At 40.7% G+C, this 13,613-nt stretch overlaps 1 protein-coding gene across 1 annotated transcript in view; it reads right to left on the bottom strand.

Moving 5' to 3' along the window:
• Positions 1-6,768: 6,768 nt before the first annotated feature.
• The window catches only part of LOC308294450 (solute carrier family 23 member 1), a gene marked incomplete at both ends in the record, with an annotated part of 111,257 nt that continues 104,412 nt past the window's right edge, over positions 6,769-13,613 (bottom strand). Inside the window, 2 exons of the mRNA XM_080737183.1 lie at positions 6,769-6,956; positions 11,414-11,509. Of these exons, the coding sequence (XP_080593309.1) occupies positions 6,769-6,956; positions 11,414-11,509 (284 nt within the window). The remainder of the gene's footprint in view (positions 6,957-11,413; positions 11,510-13,613) is intronic.

The raw sequence follows: 13,613 nt of genomic DNA, 5'->3' as shown, positions 1-13,613 counted from the left end.
TGGTGTTATCAGCCACTAGAGTTGGTGTCCCATTAACTTTACATTACAGGAAAAAAAAAGCAAAAAAAGAATCTGCTTTTTTCCCCCTGTAATGTAAAGTTAATGGGACACCAACTCTAGCGGCTGATAACACCAATTTAGCTGTGTCTCAGAAAGGGTTATCATACCAAAATATAATCTACAGAAATAGAGCTTTTCAAAAATGCATGATAACCTTTGCCACCTTTCCGATAGACGGGTTTCTGGTCCACGTTACACTGATAAAACTAGATGAGTGCGCAGGGTCCGTACCAAAATTAGCCAATGAAACCAGCGCTCCCCAAAACAACAGGTTTGGGGATTGGACGGAATTGATTACATGATACAGTCAGCTGTGCATTTAGTCTCAATGTTTGTAAACAAGAAACCCGTCTATACCGACATCTCGTATGGCCCATGGACTATCAGTGGCGCTTGAAGCACCAGGAAGACTGCCGGAAGTAGCTGAATTGCCAATTTTGCAGCTCGCAAGGCACTAAGCAGGCACACCAGGGCACACAGTAGCATTAGCATTAGCATACACATGCGCAGTAGCGTTTAAAGGGATATTCCACTTTCAACAGGGAGCAGTGAGGGCCTCTCTCCACATACACACCCATTGTAACTTCAAACTCCATTTTAACCATGATAGATTCATTAAAAACACATTTTTTTCTGGTGACTCATAATACCCTGCTAATACGTGAGCAGACCGTGTTTTTTCGATAACTTTTTTCATTTATTTTTAATAATTATTTGGGAAAATGGAAAAAATGAAATACAAAAAAAAACATTATTAAATATAAATGAAAAAAGTTATCGAAAAAACACGGCCTGCTCATGTATTAGGACGGAGGGTATTATGAGTCACCAGAAAAAAAATAATGGATGTTTTTAATGAATCTATCATGGTTAAAATGGAGTTTGAAGTTACAATGGGTGTGTGGGTGAGTCACGTTGGCAATGGATGATGAAACTCTGTGCAGGCTACGTGTCCCAACAGACTTTCCATAATACCTCACGCTCAGAACATCATGCTGAAGTTGGACAATGGCGCCATGCCACTTAATCAATTCTTGTATCCGTCTATACAACTCAATCCAGATTAAGGCCTGCTAATCCCATCGGATGTTTGCCACCTCAGGTTGTTGGGCTAGAAAACTGTGGTGGTTAGTCGGAGTGCCACGTTTAGCTTTTGTCAAGTTAACAATGTGTGCACTGGCCTTTGTTCCGTGGCAGACAGTCTGAGAGGATCAGCATCAGTACTGGAGTAAAATGTCTTGCTCAAATCACTTTACCCCCTTGATGGTCTGTCTCAGTTAACCCCGGTACTGGGGTAAAGTGAGACCCAAGACCACTTTTCTTGTTAAACACTCATATTTTCACTGCCTTTTGTCTTGAATACATTCTGATAACTTCCATTGTTATGAAACATCCCAAATTACTGGGCAACGTGTACACATCTCCCCTAAGAAGCTTCTTGTCTCAGTCTGACCCTGAAGAAGTGGTTCATGCATTTGTTTCCAACAGGGGTTGTTTCTACAGTATACTGGGCCTTTATGCTGGACTTGGAAGACGCCAGCTCATTCAAAATTGTGTAGCCACAGTACTCATCGTGACAAGAAAAACTGAACTTTACTTAGATCACATCATTGACTCTCAATAATTGGGTTAGTCTAATCCAATCAGAACTCTCTGATCATCAGACATGGTTCTGGTGCATATGGTGCAGTGGTCTACCCTCAGGAGATTTAATGATACTGCAGTTTCTTGCATATTGTGCCAGGGTGAAAAATACCTCATACCATATGCACCAAAAGGAAATTGAGTGGTGGTGACTGTTTTTCCTTCTTCTCACATGACTAGTTGTTTTGTGGTGCCTTCAGTGTTGGTAATAGTTAAATCTTTATCACATGGGCTGCCAATATTTGACTCCAATACTGAATGAATTAGCTGTCTCGTGGCTCTGCCAATGTCTTGGCCAAGTGTACAAGGTCAGTATGTGATGACCAATAATGTGCTTGTGAAATGGAAGCAAATTTTGGTTGAGTTGACCAAAGTGCTGTACAGTCAATAAATAAATAAAATCACAATCGAATACAAAGCACAATACAAAAAAAATACAAAACGACAAACAAACTGGGTTAAAAGCTGAGGAGTAAAAATAGTTTTAGGACGTTGTAAAAACAGGTCGTGTGGGGGCCAGCCTGTAGTGGCGGGCGGGCCTTGTCATAGGGACAACAAGCACCAGCTGGTCAGCTGATCCCAGTTAACTTGAGGGGACATATAAGACGGTGAGCTGTACTGTATGCTGGCGCTAACCCAGGGGTCGGCAACCCAAAATGTTGAAAGAGCCATATTGGACCAAAAAACCCCAAAACAAATCTGTCTGGAGCCGCAAAAAATTATAAAAGCCTTACATATCGTCGTTATCGGGTGGAACGAAACCTTGTATGTCCAAAACTTCGTTTTGTATTTATCATTTAAAAAATAAACTAAACTAGTGAAAACAGCCGATCTACAAGCACACAACGTGTGCTTGTAGATCTGCTGTTTTCACTACTTTTGTGCGTCAGTCTTGTATGATGAAGCAGGGCTTTACTTTGCGAGAAAAAAATTGAAAATGTGAAACTTGGAGATACAAGGTTTCTGCCCGACAGTGACGATAAAAAAATATTTTTCCATTTTCATACATTTTTGAAAAAGCTCCAGGGAGCCACTAGGGTGGCGCTAAAGAGCCGCATGCGGTTGCTGACCCCTGCGCTAACCCATTAACAGATTTTTCGGGTTCCTTTTAAAAGACATGAGGGCTGCCTCAATTTTGGACCAACTGTAGGCATAAAAGGGAGGCCTGGCTAACCCAACATACAGGGCATTACATTAAATCATGTATAACACTTTCAAAATCAGTGAAAGATAAAAAAAGGACTTGGATGAATGGATGGGGAGTAAAGCGTCAACACATTATCCTTTGGCATGACTATAGTGAGCAAAGTGTAGGCAGATGTTGAAAGTGTTTAATGTTAAGAGAATTCATCAAAACACATTTAAGACCAACAAAATTCCAACTGCATGCCGAGGGTTAGCGACTCACCCCACAGTCGTTAGGTTTAGGGTAAGGGTTCGAGTTGGGTGTTGAACAGATGACGCGTAGTAACAGCGAAACGCCCCCGTGGGTCGCTGGGAACTAATTCAGTAGTGTTCCATACGGTAATGCAGTGGTTCCCAAACTTTTAAGCTGGAGATCCAAAAGAGAAATGTGATGTCTCCCTGGGACCCAAACTAGTGAAAATAGCAGATCTACAAGCTCACAACGCAACGCTATTTTCACTACTTCCTAATATGTATTCATGGAATTCCTTTTATTTTATAAATTTCTTTTGAAAAATGAAATTTGACATATTTACTGGAGAGTGGCGACCTATACAAATGTGTCCTTGACCTACAAATGGGTCGCGGCACAGTGTTTGGGAAACACTGCAGTAAAGCTGTATAAAGAGGCTTAGAGTCCAAGAGAAGAGTATCTAAGGACACCTAAGCTCCACATTTGGAGATTAACACACACTTCAAACTTAATGTGGAAGAAAATCACTCTGACTCTACAATTTGAACTAATATTATGTAATGTTCAACGAGGGTGCTGTTTGATCAGAATCCAACTGTGCTTTAACCATGATTTGTTTGCACAACAGCAGCACTAAAAAGCCCAGATAGTTCATGTTCCCAATGGATGTTAAAAGGCCATGTCCCAATAGACTTCCCTAATACCTCATTCTCAGATCATTGTGCTTACAGTAAGTGGACGATGGCACTCTGTCAATACAACTCAATCCAGATTAGAGTGGGCTAATTGGATGCTTGCCACCTCAGGTTGCTCGACTAGACAAACTGTGGCAGTTGGCCAGGGTGCCATGTTTAACTTTTTGTCCCATTAACAATGTGGTCAAAGTACACAGTTTGAACATCTGCCTCCGTTCCATGACATAACAGTTGCTCCAATCTATACCAAACATGACACAAATACTGTTCAGGGGTCTGCCATGACAATTAGACATCCCAGGGACCACATGTGGTTCCCATGGGCCTTATTAGTATTATTATTGTATATTTCTAGCTCACTTTCTTCTATGCAAAATGGCTGACAATGACATCAAGGGGGAGGGTGTACCCCCCCCCCCTTCTTTCCTTTGTTCTGTTTTACTCTGAAGAAGATGCAAGAAATGCAAAATGTCAGTCACTCCTGTGTCAGTCACTCCTGCAAAGTAATATAACGTGCAGACCCAGTCAAGTGCTCCAGAATTGTATTTTGGTAGTATCTTCTTAAGTGCCCAGGTATTATTATTTCTAAGACCTCTGAACAGTGTTTGTGCCAAGTTTGGTGTGGCACTGAGCAACGGTGCATCTTGGCAATGTGTGGTCCCTCCCTGAAAGGATAGAATACTATCAACAAAAGTGCATCACGAGAACAATGTTGGTGTAACTAAGAGATAATCTAATTGCTTATTTATTTATGGATTATCAACTATGATCCAACTTTAACACTCTTCATAAGTTTCACCTTCAGTTCACCAGGCATTTTGTGTTGTCATGGACGTACAGTGGCATGAACTGTTTAGTTTTAAGGAGACAGTGATGTGTGCAAAACAAAAGGAGAAACAGGCTTTATTCCTCCATTTTGAAAGCCATCCTTTTATTGTGTCATCTCAGGATCGATTCAAAATATATTCTATAAAATTTAGTAAAATTACAGTTTATTGTAAAACATTGAAGTCTTTAAATAAAAAAATAACAATCAAATAAATGAGATGCCTTTTAGAAGCAATTCTTAAATGTACCACGTACACAATAACTGTTAGTTCATTTTCCATAGTTGGTAGTAGTATTTAGTTTACAAAAGTTTCTGTGATCTGCTCGCTGAGGTAGTTATGATCAAACTCTGTTATGTGAATGCAATGCTTAAAGGACAACTTCTCACCCCAAAACATGATTTACAAGACTGTGGCGGCTTGTGTTGGACAACCAAGGCATGGACGACGTGTTAGCAATGACAACTAGTAACACATTCATGAAAAATAAAAATCACTTTTGATAGCAACAAATAGTGTAAAAGCGATAGGCTTATGGGCTCCACTCGACAGCATTTCTGCTTAATAGACCCCATGGACAGTCTTTTGGGATCAATAAAAGTAGTAAAATGAGCCTAGATATTATTTAAGGAGGAGTTGTCCTTTAACAATGCAAATAATAATGTTTCCTTTAGTCTATTAATCTTGCCTTGAGACTCTATCTATGATGATATCAAGTGATCTGTCTTATAATGTGAATTTTTATACATGATTATATTACATTTATGGAACATGTAAAACCAAGTGTCATGGCCTGACCACACAGGCATTTCTTTTTTCACTTGTTTTAAGAAATACAACAGTCACTCACACATGATACACGTTTAAAAACACTTTCTAAGATAGATATTTCTCTATAGTATCACTATGTTCAGGTTATAGTTGTTAAATTTGACTGTAGGCCTATATACAGCTACACAGCAGCTCAAATCTGTTTTATAATATAGATACTCGCAGGTCCTCACTCACTGCAAACAATTTCATTGTTCCCCTCAGAATAGTATGCTATCTCAGCAAAGAGGGTTGGGTTTGTCAGTATAGGCAAACCTATTTCTGGAGTGGTACAGTAGTCCAAAATTAATACAATGTTACGGCTTGACCAAACCCACACTTCTCCCCCCAAAACACGCACTTCTCTTGGTCTCTTTGTACAAAAGAGTCATACATTAAACTCCATCTCCGAATCTGGCAGAGTAATGCTATCTTTGTACAAAAGAGTCATACATTAAACTCCATCTCCGAATCTGGCAGAGTAATGCTATATCGCTTACTTGACAACTTTGTGCATACCAACATTGGTTCAGGCCCCACAATTGGGTCACAAAGTAGTTTCAGAGAGCAGTGACATAATAGCTATAATATCTGTATTAGAAAATGATTTAAGGTCTTAATCATTTCTCTTCACTGGTAAGCTATCCTTTCTAACAAGCAGGCTAACATTATGGTCCATCAAACAGTCCTTTGGGTTAGCTGATATTGAAATCCATTGCATATCAGGTTTGCCCCCATCATGTGGTACTGTACCTGGTACAGTAAAACAAAAGAATAGACAAAACATAAGAAACTGAATTTCTGTTTGACTAGAGCCAATAAAAGATAGAGAGAGAGAGAGAGAGAGAGAGAGAGAGAGAGAGAGAGAGAGAGAGAGAGGGGAGAGAGGAGAGACACACACACACACACACACACACACACACACACACACACACACACACACACACACACACACACACACACACACAGACACACAGAGAAGAGAGAGACAGAGACAGACAGACAGACAGACAGACAGACAGACAGACAGACAGACAGACAGACAGACAGACAGAGAGAGAGAGAGAGAGAGAGAGAGAGAGAGAGAGAGAGTAATGTTTTAGTCAGTGTATGTGGCACATACAGTACAGTACTCCCCCTCCAAATAGCAATGTTAAAATGCCAGATTTCACTGTGATTTCAGTGGATATGAAGCATTGGTCTGCCCTCTGCTAACAGTGCGAGAGAGAATGGCAAGTAGCAAGTGTCTCAAAGCCACTTCACTTCTACTCCAGGCTGTGAATAGATGCCTACACATACTATTGTATATTGGTATTCACAGCTACGTAATGGCGGGTATGATTCCACCTGATGGCTACATGGGTATTCTCTGTTCGGGGGCCTTGTAGGACGGTAGGAAAGGTAGATACTGGCAGCATCTCATCCGCCGCAAAAAGCCACTGCATAGAGGGATGTCATAGCAGGACTGGTCCACCTGGTGAGTTTTGCCTTCCTCCTCCACCTTCTTGCGCCAACTCTTTATACCCCTCTCTTTTTCCGTTCCTAAAAAACAAACAAACAAAAAGAAACAAAAAAAAAAACGATGAGGTGTATGATGTTTAATCTAAGCATGCTGTCTCGTAAGAATCAGTTTGCCACATTATTTTCTACAAAAACAAAATAAAAATCAACATCATAGTAAGTCACACCCTTCAGGGATAAATAACCAAGTGCATTCAAATACAAAACCAGACATTTGTGTGAGCATGCCACTTTGCCAGTCAACAGTACAGTGCAAAACACAAAACTCGTTCCTGAGACTACGTAGTTATTAGTCCCTTGATAACCTATGACTTCCAACGTAAACAAAGCCGTAAAAGGTCTTATTTGGGATGTTCCTTTTTGGGCAGGATGTTTTAAACGGCCTGTGCTGAACTGCATATACTGTATTTGTGTTGTCTGTACTTGTCATGTTATTCATGTTTGTCTAAACAAGTTAAAAGAATGTGAGCAAGCATGAATAAATCAGACATGTTGTCTTGGATTTACCTTTGTGTGTTTACATTATTGAAATAAGTTGATAAAACCTTTACAATTATAAAAGCTACGTAAATGTACTCCGCTTTCATGCCAGCAGACTGCAGTAGATCCTGATATATGAATTGAATAGAGAATCGTTTTGAATCGAGAATTGTTTTGAATCGAGAATCGTTTTTAAATCGGAAAATAATCGCTTCTGAATTCGAATCGTTTGGATTTGAAAGAATCGAAAGAAATCATGAATCATGACCCAAAGAATCGATTCTGAATCAAATCGTGGGATACCCAAAGATTTGCAGCCCTAGTAGAACCTGTTTGCTGTTATTATTTTGTATATAATGTTTTTGTTTTTCCACAGGGGGTTTTCTATACATTCTCCAGTCTTAATTAAGAATGTACAGCAATTATGTATCATGCCCTGGTCTGATCTGTGGGTTGAACACACACCACAGGGGGCATGTCTGTACAAGCCTCCCTGTGGTCAGCCTCTTCTCTTCGCTGTAGGAAACCAACCCTCCACAGTTGGGCAAGGGGGAGAGAGGGGGGGTGTACTTGTAGGCGACAGATCCCATGGGGTCCGCCATGCTGGATCAAACCGCACTGGAATAATATAAGCCGACTGGGGGTTAAGTGACTGAGCCATTACACGGCTCAGTCAGCGTTAAGAGGAGGCAGGGGTGAACTTGGGGGCGAAATAGAGGCTTCTATAGCTAACAAATGGATGTTGGACTAATATTGTGTATGGCTGAGATAATATTGGCTGACTGACGTGCATAATGAAGGGGTTAGAGCTCCCGTGAAGAAGCCATTAATATAAAGCTAAGTCGGGACTCGGCAGACCACATCAGTCAGTGGGCCATAGTAGAGTGGAAACTACAGGTGATGGGTGGCCTCCGTCTTTGTTTGATCCCAGTTTCCACACAGGCAAAGTGGATGTGCGGATGTTTTATCATTCATAAGGTCCAGGTAGGTGGCGCTATAGCCTAAATGCTGTAGCGTAACTTTACACCGTGAAATGAAAGTCAAAAATGTACCTACTGCCTAGCACGGGGGTCAGCAACCTGTGGCTCTAGAGCCGCATGCGGCTCTTTAGCGCCACCCTAGTGGCTCCCTGGAGCTTTTTAAAAAATGTATGAAAAAGAAAAAAAGATGGGGGGAAAAAAATGTATTTTTTTTAACGATTTTATATTTGTATGTTTTTTTTCCGCAAAGTAAAGTCCAGCTTCATCATACAAGACTGACGCACAAAAGTAGTGAAAACAGCAGATCTACAAGCACACAACACCTCGTGGTGTGAGGCGTTGTGTGCTTGTAGATCGGCTGTTTTCACTAGTTTACCTGTAGTTCATTTTTTAAATGATAAATACACAACAAAGTTTTGGACATACAAGGTTTCCACCCGACAACAACGATTTATAAGGCTTTTATAATTTTCTGCGGCTCCAGACAGATTTGTTTTGTTTTTTTTTGGTCCAATATGGCTCTTTCAACATTTTGGGTTGCCGACCCCTGGCCTAGCATGACCTCTCAGTCAATAGATTTCAAACTTTCTGTGTCCACGTCCAAATCTCATGACAACTTATGCAAGATTCACAATGTGTCACACCAATGATGTGTTGAAAACAATATATATTTTTAAAGGTGTAACTTTTACTTTTTGTGTAGTTGTATACTGTATATTCATACAGTATACGACAGTATAATAACTAGAGGTTCGCGGCCCTTCGGGCCACTCACATCTAGAGATCGCGCCTGCTTCGCAGGTGCTCACAGCTACGTTGCAGCAGTGATCCAACTGATACGGCCCTGCAACGCCTACTGCATGGGGGCCCAGTCTGGCCCTGCAACGCATTCTGTGTGGGGGCCCAGTCTGGCCCTGCACCACCTACTGTGTGGGGGCCCATTCCGGCCCTGCAACGCCTACTGTGTGGGGGCCCAGCCTGGCCCTGCACCACTTACTGTGTGGGGGCCCAGTCCGGCCTGTTCGAAGTGGAGCGGTGATTCTGAGCAGCTATACCCTGTGTGTGTACTGTACTGTACTGTACTGTACTGTACTGTACTGTACCGTACCTTGCTGTAATGTACCTTACTGTACTGTACTGTACCTCACTGTACTGTACCTTACTGTACTTTACTGTAACTTACTGTGCCTTACTGTGCTGTACTGTACCCTACCTTACTGTACTTTACCTTACTGTACTGTACCTTACTGTACCTTACTGTGCTGTACTGTACTGTACCTTACTGTACTGTACCTTACTGTACTGCACTTCGCAGTACTCTACTGTTCCTTACTGTACTGTACTTGACTGTACACTACTGTACCTTACTGTACTTTACCTTACTGTACTGTACTTAACTGTACTTTACTGTACTCTGATGTACCTTACTGTACAGTACTCTACTGTACCATACTGTATTGTACTTTACTGTACTCTACTGTACCTTACTGTACTGTGCTTTACTGTACCTTACTGTACCTTACTGTACTGTACTTTAATGTACTCTACTGTACCTTACTGTACCTTGTACCTTACTGTACCTTACTGTACTGTACTTTAATGTACTCTACTGTACCTTACTGTACTGTAATTTAATGTACTCTACTGTACGTTACTATACCTTACTGTACTGTACTTTACTGTACTCTACTGTACCTGACTGTACCTTACTGTACTGTACTTTAATGTACTCAACTGTACTCTACTGTACCTTACTGTACTCTACTGTACCTGACTGTACCGTATTGTACTGCACTTTGCTGTACTCTACTGTACCTTGCTTTACTGTATCTTACTGGACTGTACGTACTGTACTATACCGTACCTTACTGTAACTTACTGTAATGTACTGTACCTAACGGTACTGTACTGTACATATTATGTGTTCTATATCTATGAATTCTATGTTCTAGATCTATGTTTTTGGTTCTATAGTGTTCTAGATCTCTCTCTCTCTCTCTCTCTCTCTCTCTCTGTGCATCTGACCCCCCCCCCTTCCCTCTTGTAACCTGAGCCTTTGGTGATGATTATGACACTTCGCTATATCTATGAATTTTACGTGTTCTAGATCTATGAATTCTTTGTTCTAGATCTATGTTTTTGATTCTAGTGTTCTAGATCCCTCTCTCTCTCTCTCTCTCTCTCTCTCTCTCTCCCCTGTGCATCTGACCCCCCCCCCCCCTTCCCTCTTGTAACTTGAGACTTTGGTGATGATTATGACACTTCGCTCTACAGAGGATTGCGCAATAGGTATTGCGAAATAAGCATAAAAACACAAACTGTACGGTAATTATGCATTTTGAAAAGATGACATTAACTCTATTGCTTCCAGCATAGCATGCACTATGTATTTCTGCATAATGTGCAGTTGCCTGGCATATGGTTGTGCTAGGATAGGATGCTGGAATTGTCTTTTGGTCGGTCTTCATGGTGTTGCTAGGATAAATGATTCAATCAATCAATCAATGTTGTGCCTCAGTTATTGTGTCCCTATTTCTGGGCATGTTGTTATAGGCAAAGAAATTCCCAAAAAATGTAAATGCGTTTGAAGATTTTCACAAGAATTTCAGAGCGAACAGTTTGTGTATGCAGACGCGCGGGCGTGGCGAATCTCTCCACGAGTCTCCAGCCAATAGCATGTTGGATTCGTGTTAATGTGTTTTTTTTTCAGACATTAAAACACTTTAAATCATCAATACTTTGTAAATTTGACCTTTCACATTGTACTTGGTCTGCTCTTTTTTTACCTCTACACCAAACATATTTGCCAAAAATAGCCGATCTACAAGCTCTCAACGCCTCGCGCTCCTCAGAATAGGGATGCAAGGGTTCAAGTTGTTAATTTAAAAGAATTGTCCTTTCACACAAAGATTTGGCAGCTCCCCTGTAGTAACTATGAGGACCCACTCGGGGTCCCGGACCCCGTGTTGAAGGCCCCTGGTTTATGGCTTTGGTTGTGAGGTGGAGATGATGTCATACCTGGTATGGTGTTGTCCAGCACAAAGCCAAAGAAGCCTCCAATGAACATGTGCGTGGTGAACAGAACCACAATAACTTGATCCAGCTCTTTAACTCCTGAAAGCAGAGACGGAAAAAACAAATAGAAAACATTTGGTGAATGATTTCATCTGAATTTGTTTCCTGTTCGTAGTGATTCTAAAGCTGATGCTATTTTTTAACCAGGCACAAGCTACTGTAATTTGATATCTGCGGCAATCATTTATTTATTTGTCATTATTAATATATTTTGGACTTTTCTGCCTTTATTTATAGTTTTATAGTGGAGATGGATAGGGAGAGAGAGATGGGGAGAGACATGCAGTTAAACTCGTCTGGAATGGGACTCGAACCCACGGTCCGCTAGGCCAGTGGTCCGGGCCATCTGCTGCACTAGAAGTATTACTGCCCAATTGTATTGCTATTTTACACATTGACTTTGCTCTTATTACATTAGGAATATTTGACTTATGTGACTTGTTTTCTTTCTTTTACCCCTTTCTTGAAACCGCAAATGTTAGGAACTTGTATGACAAAGAATGTATTTTTTATTTATTTTTATGTCTGTAAACTGATGTGACAATCAAGTTAAACCTGAATCTGGGCAGGTATGGGCACATAAAAGGAATATGAACTGTAAAGCAGTTGAGATTGACCGCTTGAGAAAAAGCGCACTAAATCACCTGGTGACGAATGATGACTACTATCAATGTTGACAGTCAGTTACTAAGAAGTCTGATGTCAAGAACTGGAACTTCCACAGAAAAGTAGTCGGGGGATATCTTCAGAAATAGTGTCATATCCTTGAATAAATTCCTTACCAAAAAATGTCTTCACCAATGTGTTTGTAAAGGTGTCTAGTAACACATCTCACAAAGACTGAAATTCAGTTTCCCTAGGAGAATCCTTGACAACTGCTGAAAGTTGGGGTACCATAAATTAACTATACAGAAAAAAACACACCAAAATAAATATGCTTTAAGCATGTGAGGGGTCAAACTAGGGGCTTTCATGATTTTGAATCCATTGCAAGCAAAAAATTGCCCCACAAAACTGAGTCATCACTTTTCACAGTTTTGTGGGAGCCGCCTTTACCCCAAGGAATGTTTTTCTTGCAAAACAAATGCTTGCAATGGATTCAGAATCATGAAAAGCCCCTAGTTTGACCCCTCACATGCTACTTAAAGCATATTTATTTAGTCACGGATTCTCCTAGGGAAACTGAATTTCAGTCTTTGTGCGATGTGTTACTAGAGACCTTTACAAACACATTGGTGAAGACATTTTTTGGTAAGGAATTTATTCCAGGACTTTTTAATATATCCCCCGACTAAAGGGAGTGAGGAATTTTCTCAACGTTATTAGGAAAGGTGCCAATATAATCAATCGCATGATGTGTCTGAGAAGTCTGATGTCAAGAACTTGAACTTCCACAGAAAAGGGAGTGAGAATTTCAAAGGAGGAATTTTCTCAACGTTATTAGGAAAGGTGCCAATAATCAATCGCATGATGTGTCTGCTGCTCACTCACATAGCATAAGGGCAACCATAGATCAGTGGTTCTCAATCGTTTTTGAGCTCTTGACCACGAGCATATCCCAGTTAAATGATAACATGTCAATGACTCGGACCGCCCTTTGCTCCGACCACCTAAATCTAACCTTAACCCTAACCTCAGTGAAACTATGCCTAAACCTAAGTAAGTAGCTAACCTGTCGACGCTAAGTCGGACTAAGGAGAGGTCGGAGTCATGAGCAGTCCCCCAGTTAAATAATGACTGTTAAATGCTTGATTTAATTCACATCGCATTAACAAATTAAATTAAGCCCTTAACAATCATTATTTAATGTCAAGCTTTGCCCCCCCACACTATGCCCGTTTCCCCCCAACACAACAGTGGTCCCCAGGCTGGTTCTTTGTTAGGGTGTTGGTCCCTGGTTCATAAACAGTCGAAACCCCTGCTATAGAGTGTTTGTTCAGTAATTGGGGTCTCCATGTCTCTCCTGTTCTTTATTTATATACCTGGCTGAAACAAAACGTTCATTAAACAATTAAACAATTCGTTTTTTTTGGCTGCATTTTTTAATTTATTTGAAGTGGGAGCGACACAGAGGGAGTTAGGAGACTTTCGAATTTTCCAGAATTTGAAGGGGTTATTTAAGTTGTCAGAGATAAAGTAGAAC

Source organism: Nannobrachium achirus, assembly GCF_963921795.1.
Source record: "Nannobrachium achirus genome assembly, chromosome: 11".
In the NCBI taxonomy this organism is placed as follows: domain Eukaryota; kingdom Metazoa; phylum Chordata; class Actinopteri; order Myctophiformes; family Myctophidae; genus Nannobrachium; species Nannobrachium achirus.
This window is presented reverse-complemented; position numbering and strand designations above follow the sequence as displayed.